Source organism: Lepisosteus oculatus, chromosome 10, assembly GCF_040954835.1.
Source record: "Lepisosteus oculatus isolate fLepOcu1 chromosome 10, fLepOcu1.hap2, whole genome shotgun sequence".
Classification (NCBI taxonomy): Eukaryota; Metazoa; Chordata; class Actinopteri; order Semionotiformes; family Lepisosteidae; genus Lepisosteus; species Lepisosteus oculatus.
In genome coordinates this window covers 35687190-35696710 of record NC_090705.1, presented here as the reverse complement: position 1 = coordinate 35696710, position 9521 = coordinate 35687190, and the positions used below count along the sequence as shown (strand labels likewise).

Genomic DNA, 9521 nt, shown 5'->3' with positions numbered 1-9521 from the left:
CACTGTTAAGTAGAGAACTGTCAGATTTAAAGATAGACTAATGAATCTCACCATGAAACATGCAAAGTTTCTACTTCCAGTCCACTCAGGTAGAACACACATTTACAGCTGACAGTGATGATCGAGACATCATTGAGTGGTAAGATATCAATACAAAAATATGATTGTAAGGGTATATTTCTCTACTCAATTTGTTACTGGTGTTAACCTGAACTGGAGTTATTCTGGTGTACAAATACATATGCATATATAATATCAGTATAGGGTACCAGATCACAGCTGGCTAAGTTCTTTTAGCTTTGTCATCTATTGCAGAGATTGCAAACCCTGTTCCTGGTGTTCCAATGTCTAGCAGGCTTTATGAGTCACCCATTAATCATCAATTTCCACTTGGAAGAATTTAGTTTTGGCCACTTAAGTAGGTAGGTAGTTTGTGCAATTAAGTGGCTTAGAGATTTTATATCAAAATCCTATAACTCTCAAGGCTCACAGTTGGTCATATATATTGTTTGGTTCCATTCATTAAAGTTTTTAATGTAGGTTACAGCAATTATGTTTTAATTGTTAATGAGGTTCTGAGAAAATGATGCATTGCCTCTTCAACAGATGCTTGTTGTGACAATGTAAAATCAGGTTCCATTAGAATTGATCTGACTGAATGCCAAAGACATAATTTTTTTTTCTTTAGCTATTTCTTCTGCTCAAGAATTCCTGACCAAAAAGCAATTTTGAAAACATCTGGCATATAAATGCAATATTTTAATTCATTAAACTACTGGCATGGAAGAGACTCTTTGGGAAAACAATTTTGTACAAAATTCATGATTGTGTAAGTACATTATCTTACAAACATAGAATTATATATATATAATACTTATTGATTTGTCTGAAAGACAGATGTCTATACAGTAAAAGCCATCAATTTTAGTATAAGCACAAAATTACAAGAATTACAACTACATGACAAGATTTACAAAAATTAGGCTTATTAACTCAGATATACTGTACGTAATGCCTGCACTGAAACGAAAAAAGTTCTGTAGTCACAAAAGGTACTGTACGCATGTACTGTATATTCTTTACAATAACCCACATTGAAAAAGAATAGGATTGAAATTATTATTATTAGGTACCTGATCTATTGCAGATACAGTAAATACACCTAGCTTCATTTTATTAAAATATTAAAATTTTGACATGTTGAAGATAACTAAGAGTTTTTAACTTGTAATCCTCAGTGACTTTTCTTATGCCTAATATCACTACATACATTCCTCAATGCATTTTGCTATTGCTATTTCTTGAGCTACTGTATATGTAGGACAAAGTGAATATAAAATATGACACATTTGAAATAAATATTTAAGAAATAATTACAGTATATTTCTCCCACAACATAAAAATAATAATTACATTCCACAACTGTCATGCGTAGTTAAATTCAATGTTATATTAATTTTAATAGTGCACTGGCCCCATTTTGTTCAACTGAAAAAAGTACTGAATAGTCCTAAAATAAAACCAAAAATCTAATCCATATTCAATTCACTAAGTCAAACTCCCCACCAAGAGACTAATTATAAACACAACATGAAACTGTTTGTCCTAATTGACAAGTTTAAAACAATCATAACCCATTTCCAAAATTAAAATTAGTTTAATTTGTTAATTTAACTCTCACACTAATCCAAAACCAATCCTAACCCTTTTTCTAACTTAACTCTAAATTCGTGATTAACACACATTTAAATTTACACATCTAATCCTAAATTAAAGATATACAGTACAATACCGCCTACTAATACCAAAACTATAGTCCTAAAAGACCTAACAAGAACTCTGACCATAACCTAAGGCTCTAAAAGAATTTCTATGACTAAATCTACTGTTAGCCCTTACATAGACTAAACAATAATTCTAAATTAAAGCCATTTTTATAGGACATTATCTACAAATTCTATGTAATATCTATTCATCAGCCTAACTGTTGGTCACTGTAATTACTTTAAACCTTATTCAGCCTTAAAGTAAGCTTATTCCTACCCAAATAAAACCTAACTCTGGGTGTAACTCTGAATCATTCCTCACCAACTGTTCAGAAGACATTAAACATAATCAGGTTCACACAATTTGTTTTTTTAATTTTCTTTGCATATACAGTACATGTTGATTTACGTTGCCTAAGAGTTGAATTAATTGAAGTTAAGCAAGTTCTTGTTGTGTGACTGTAAAGCATATCACACTGGTTAAATATTTGATCTAAAGATGATAGTGAAGTGTTTCCACTATAAGGCATGACAACAATGCTGAGAAAATATATTCAATTAATTAATGCTCTGTTTTTAATCTCATTAACAGTTGTACTTAAAAAATCAAAAGAGGTACTCATTTCTAAAACAAGATTGTGTCGCAAATGTTCAGTGAACAACGTTTTATATAATTCATTTGCTTATCGAAATGACAATAGTACATTTATATTTTTACAAATACATTTACATTTTCTCATATTATAGGTTTTTCAGTCTCTGTTGGAGCTCAAATTCTTTTTGATATCCAAGGCTACCATGGATACATAGCACATCACCTTGTTCATATTCACAAGGGGGCGCTCACCCCGTGGTCCATGTGGGTCCTAATGCCCCAGTATAGTGATTAGGACACTATACTGTAAATAAGCACCGTAAATGAGACGTAAAACTGAGGTCCTGACTCTCTGCGGTCATTAAAAATCCCAGGGCGTTTCTCGAAAAGAGTAGGGGTGCAATCCTGGCGTCCCGGCCAAATTTCCCATTGGCCCTTACCAATCATGACCTCCTAATAATCCCCATCTATGAACTGGCTTCATTACTCTGTTCTCCTCCCCATGGATAGCTGATAGGTGGTGATGCCGTCTATGGCTGCCGTCGCATCATCCAGGTGGATGCTGCACATTGGTGGTGGTGGAGGGGAGACCCCATTGCCTTTGAGTAAATCGCTTTGAGTGGAGCATCCAGAAAAGCGCTATATAAGTGTAAGCAATTATTATATTATTAGAGTCAGAATATTTGAATCACAAAGTGCCAAGTCTCTTTTCTGTACTGTAGCAAGAGTTTTGTAGAAATCTTTAACAGCCAAGCTAAGACTGACGGTAAAGAAAGTAAATTTGTAAAATGGTAGCAGGAATTTCAGCCACATAATGGTTCATGTTTTTCATCTCAACCTTTTTTTCCAACCTCTTTCATTAATTCCCTTTAGCAACTGAAATACCAACTTGCCGCACTTCTTACAATATTATCTTTTCTTCCAATTGACCAGAAATCAAAACCAAAGAAAGAAAACAAAATTAATTCACAGACTTGGTCCTCCCATATCATCACCTACGAAAGTTAATACTGTTACAATAGAATTTAAGTACAGTACTATGTACAGTACATTAGATCTTTTTTGGTCACTGACTCAGATACCAAGCTCTGATGCAAGATCTTCACTTGAAGTATGATGTACAGTATATCTGACTGTCTCTCTTTTTGTTTGGATATTTTAGCATGTGACAGGAATTTTCGCTTCTCGTTCTGCAGGAAGCCCAAGAAGCCCCTTAAAAACAAGAAGCTGACTTCAATAGACCAGTCTGCCTCTCTTTTCTAACCCCCCAACAGGAGCCCTAGAGCCTTTTTACCACCTTTTTACTGCCTTCCTGTAATGTTCTGAATCTCAAACACATCTGTTGAGAGACTGCATGAGAGTCTCTACAATTGTGTTCTCAACTGAGTTGCTGTATGGTGATTTTGCAGCTGATATTGACCCTGTATGAAAACATCCGTTAAAAGATTGTGGTGATGATGTTAATACTCATTTAGTTATTTAAGCTTATTTAAGTAATTAATCTAGTTACGATTAATTAAAATAAAGTTTTATAATCACTGAAATGGTGAATAACAACATTTCTAAAAAAGTTAGTCGTAAAATAAGTTTTGAGTTTTAAATTTATGCAGCTGTAGACCAGCTGCCCCACAGGAGATCATATATTTTATAGCTTGCATGCTCCCTCGCAGTGAATCAAACCACACACTCTAATTCACTGATAAAGCCAGACTTCAGAGTCTTTTACACTTGCAATGCCTTACATTATAATACTGAGATATTGCTGGGTCCTACTCTAGTGTGCTCTGGAGTGTACAATATCATATAATAGAATGACGTGATAGATGATGAACAATGGAATTATGCTGAATTTTATGCTCTTAAAGTTTGAATATACATTTGTTGACATGGGGGAAAAATCCCTTCTGAGTTTAAAAGACACAAGAAAAACCTCTGATCATTCAAGTATCACTTCCACAAGGAACTGAACAGACACCCGTGCTCATTCTCTTGGATGATTTGGAACCTGAGCAGCGCTCTTGCAGGTACTGTAAATAGAAAAACTAATAATGTACTACTTCACCTATCCTGACTCACAAACCTGTAGAAACAAGATTTGAATGAAAAATTGTGACATTTTGATGTACTACTGTGCTAACCGAATGCCATTCAAAATGCTTAAATGACCAAGATGTTTTTGCACACTTTTACCAATGTTTTGAATTAAGTGATGAGAAGACAGGGTAGAGTGTGACCCATCTAGCTCATTTAGTTGAAAGGAAAGAATCAAAGAATAAAAATAATTATCCATGCATTGCTTTCTTACACGATTGTATATGAGTCGTATGAGACCCTTTCTGCATTAACATTAGCTTTCTGTAGAACAAAACAGCATATGGAAATATACTTATAAAATAATTGTTTAAAGAAGAGCAATATAATGCTGCAGTAGCTGGCATTACTGCCTCTCAGAGCTGGGGCACAGGGTTCAATTCCAGTCTGGATTTGACTCGTTCACCCTGAGTTCGTGTGGGTTTCCTCCCACAGTCCAATAACTTACTGGCAGGTTAGTTGTCTTCTGGGATAACTGGCCCTAAATACAGTACGAGTGTTCCAGTGTCTGCCTTGCAATGGGCTGGTTTCTTGTCCCTTGCCTTGTGCCTGTTGCTTGCCAGAATAGGTTCCGGCTTCCCTTGACCCTGAATTTGAAGAAGTGGCTAGAAAACGGAGGGGTGACTTTAAAGATTTCAGGATTCTTTTTACAAAGTTATCTTTTGCTTGTAATAATTAAATACATTTACCCAGTTCTCAGTGTACCTGTAATAGACTTTATCATTATAATAATGTACAATTCAATATCTAACCAAAGATTTCCAGGACTCAGCAGTAATATATTTTTTTGAATCACAGTCCACATTGCTATATAGGCCATTCAACTGAGATGTTGTAATTTGGCAGTTAAGGGAAAAGTTGATCTGATAATGATTAATCAATCTCCCTGGAACTTTCAAAGAAGGCAGAACATACACAGAAATGTTTAAAGACAATCTCTGGAACCACTGCAGCAGAAAAATGCCATTAATTGCTTTCTAAACAGATAAAATTATATGGTCATACAGAAAATTATTATTTCTGTGATGAAACTCAACATAAGATGTGGTTAACTATGATAAAAAAAACAAATAATTTGTCATTCAGTTCTACTTTTTTTATACTGCAACCCCCAGGCTAAAAGGATGTTGAAAAGATTCAAAAGTGAAGTTATGTCTCATGTCTTCATCATGTCTGGTTTACGTCTACAGGAACTTTTAGTTGTTGCACTAGACCGATGTGTGGAATCCTTAACATGTAAGTCCGTAACATCTAACAACTTACCTGTTAAGGACTCTGTATTGCTAAAGGATAGAAAAATTGCATGGAATTACTGCTTTGATATTGCTCTCATTATGTAAGCAATGTTATAATAGTGATTTGAAGTCCATACAATAAGAACATAAGAACAGTTACAAACAACAGAAGATCATTCAGCCCATCTAACCCATTTGTAAATCTGTAGACCATGGAGGTGTGTGACTTTGTTGTTTTCTATAGCAATCCACAGCTGTCACTGATTGTTTGCACTGATCTGTGATGAAGAGATCATTTTGACAACTTCTACTGACTGAAATCTGATGGCTTCTTCCTCAGAGATGAAGAGTTATCCTGTAAGAATGCCCCATCTTAACCTCACTGGTCCCAAGTAGATTTATCTTAGAAAACTAAGTGTTGGATCCTTAAAAAAAAGTTAATTATAGTAAGTAAATATTTTAATACCTCTTTTCTAAACCAAAAGCAATATCCAAGACTGTGTCATACCTAGGCCCTCTATTCTTCTAGGTGCTCTCTAGGTATGCTGCTTGATGTAATATTACACTGGATATTACACAGTAGCATTAATAAGAGTACACCTTAGCATATTTGACTCAAAAGAAAACAACTTCGTCTTCATAGACTTCATACAGCATTGTAGAGGCTAATACAGAGTGACTGGTGAGACACAAACTAAACTTACGGAGAAAGCTTGTTTCAGCAGTTAATGGACTCTCCAGGATATTGCAGAATATCCAATAGTCTAATTGAATAATGCAGAATATCCAACAATCTGATTGAAATTTCCAAAGAAACTGAATCATTTAACTAACAGAATTTTCAATATATTATCTCTCACTATTTACTATTTAAGGAAAATAAGACTACTGAGAATACTTGAACTTGGAGTCTCAGAAATGGTCATCTTAGGTGAGGTAATAATATTTGCAAACGGGGTGCTTGTGCAATGCCTAATTTCTTAGTTATTTATTTTTCTATTAACTATAATTGATAAAATAAGTCTCATTCTCTGATTGCTCCCTGCTTTGAAATCAGGGCTCCTGAAGCTGAGGGACATAATCACTTTAATGTTTGCATCGGTCATAGTAGTACAACCAGAACTCTTTATCTTCAAAGCATACACTCCCTAGTGCTTAATTAGATTCAATTCTATTTTATTTACCATTGCATTCGATATGTAGCTCTGGAAAAACAGGCTTTTACTGATACTTACATTATAGCACTTTGAAAATTTATAAAACTCTATTAACTTAAGATCTACAGTAAGTGCAGGTTGCAAGTACACATTGCTAAAAATATAAAAATAACCATGGAAAAGGTGTACTTTTCTTTATAGTGCCATGAAGATGCTTAGTCATCAACAATTAGTCTTATCCATACACATCTCTTTCAGTCCACTGCAGACAAGCTAATGCTTGCTTTTGTTTGGTATATCCAAACATGTTCTTAAGCTTCTCAAATTCTTAACCAAAATTAAAATGCAAAAACAGATTTCACCTGTTTTAAGCTTCCTTGTGCACAAATTCTGGCCCTCTTTCAGTTCACATATGAGGCTATGAACAATGGGAGATACTGCTGTCTGTTCTGTTACTCTAAGATTGTAGAATCATCTTTCAGCCCATATCAGATCTAGCAAGTAAGTCAACAAGCACTTTCAAATTCACTTTTATACTTTTAATTCTGTTTCATATACTGTGTAATTGTATACTCATCTTCTTTTTGTTTTACTGTACAGTGTCTTGGGATGATGAAACATAAGGTTTTTGCTGTCCAATTCCTTGTAAAAAGAAAGACTTGACAACATCTGATATTCACACTTCTTTCTTATCAACTTCTGAATTTCATAAGTAGAATAGTTTTTTAAATTCAAGTAAAATTCTGTATGCAGTGAAAGAATGAAGAGAATTTAAAAATATTCATTGATTAAGAGACTAAAAGAGAAAGGCTGTTGTACATTAAACTGTATTTAAAATATAAATAATATTCTGAAAAAATACCTGGTTTCCAAAACTTAAAAAAATATTCCTTTTTGAAAATTTCTCTGTTTAAATATCTATGGCTAGATATGTAAAACCTTTTGGCACCATGCAAACTATGAAAAATGTTTGTTAAACAGAAAATACACTGAACTATTACAAGAATTACACAAGGTTTCTGGATTAAACAGCTCATTTAATCTCAAGGGCATTTATCAAGATGCTTTCTGGTAGAAACTTTTCCTTTTACATTAAAAGTGCAAAACTATTAATTGAAAATTAATTAATTAAACTATCTATCCATCCCATATTAACTGAAATTGAAATGTTTGGAATGGAGTCATATCACTAATACCAATAACAGGATCTTCAGAAATCTGATTCTGTGTCAGTCTAGCTTTTTTTAAAAATGTTAAACTAAAGCAATTGGGAGAGATTAAATATTACTATGATACAAAATCCTGACATTGTTTTTACTTTTAATTCGAGAAGCGTGGCCCTTTCATGGAAGTTTCCTCTGAGTGACTTTGTTGTTTTATCCATAAAATCAGGATAATCTAGACGCTAACAATCACATATTGAGTTCTGGTCATTCAACATATTTATGTGAAGAAAAGGGTATATCTGAGTTGCCCTACATCTACAATTTATATTTTAAAAATTTCTTCACAACGGTTTTTGATACACTCTACTCCTCCTTTTCAAAGAGCACAATCTTGCTTTCCGAGCATCAGACAGTTTCAACAGTTTGCTCCTCTGCTTGAACAGCCTCCTGGACATACACAATGAACTGGGAAGCATCTTCTCCCTGTGTGTAAACAGTAACAGTCTCAATTCCTTCCACATCATCCGAGGAGACTACCAGATGGTGTTCCTCTCCTAGGCCTACTGATGCTTGTTGTAAAGCCTCTTGAATCATCACTGCGTGGTTCCCTTGTTGCTCCTCTTCAGCAACCTGTGATAAATGAAAAGAATTGTGCTTGATGGCTCAGTCAGTAAAACCATAGGTAAATCTATATTACATCAAATAATTAACCAACAAATGTCTCCTCCTCTGTGGAATCTTTCACAAGATCACTTGTGTGTTGACATTATTTGCAAATGTTTTCCTTCCGGCTTTGGACAAATATACTGTACCCATCTCTGTTATCAGACTAAAGGGTAATAAGAATCAAATGTTTTCGTTGGAAACAAGAAGCAGATTTGGACTATTGACTATCCTGGGGTGAGACAGCAGGATATTACTGGTGTACACAGGATGTGTGTACCCACTCATACGTCAATAATTTCCAGACACTAACTATCCTAACCAGCAGGTCTTTGGGAAGTGGAAAGAAAACAGATCCAGTTAAAGATTACGCAGTCATACACAGAACATATAACATCACAAAGAAGGCATTAAAAGGGTAAGATTGAACCAAAAGCAGTGCAGCTATTAAACTGTTATTTAATATACTGACAATATATTCATATCAAAATTATATTAGCTCAATTAGAGTAAATAAAAAAGTGATGATTTCGATGATTAGTTTCTTGTAAAAAAACTAACCTGAATTTGAGAACAATCAATTGCTGTCTGATTTTACTTTGCATTCAAAATTTAGCAATTTTCTTATCCTGTACATATGAACGAAAGGTACTTGATTTTTTTTAAAAGTGTGAAATTCCAATTATTATGCTAATTGGATAAAGTAAATTAGCCTTTGTTCGTTAGTAGTGTTACAGTTGAACTTTCAAGCCTTGACGCATATGGCCTTGATAAAAGCAATGAACTGAACTCATTTAGGCTTATAAAGACATTTTTGCAGTGATGATGCACATAAACAATTAAGATGA

General features: G+C 34.1%; 1 protein-coding gene across 3 annotated transcripts in view; it reads right to left on the bottom strand.

The window, feature by feature from the left end:
- Positions 1-7860: 7860 nt before the first annotated feature.
- zfat (zinc finger and AT hook domain containing) overlaps positions 7861-9521 on the bottom strand; it is a 55972-nt gene continuing 54311 nt past the window's right edge. For all 3 annotated transcript variants that reach the window (XM_015357100.2, XM_006635654.3, XM_015357101.2), the window contains exon 16: positions 7861-8640. In XM_015357100.2, the coding sequence (XP_015212586.1) occupies positions 8416-8640 (225 nt within the window). In that variant the 3' untranslated portion in view covers positions 7861-8415. The remainder of the gene's footprint in view (positions 8641-9521) is intronic.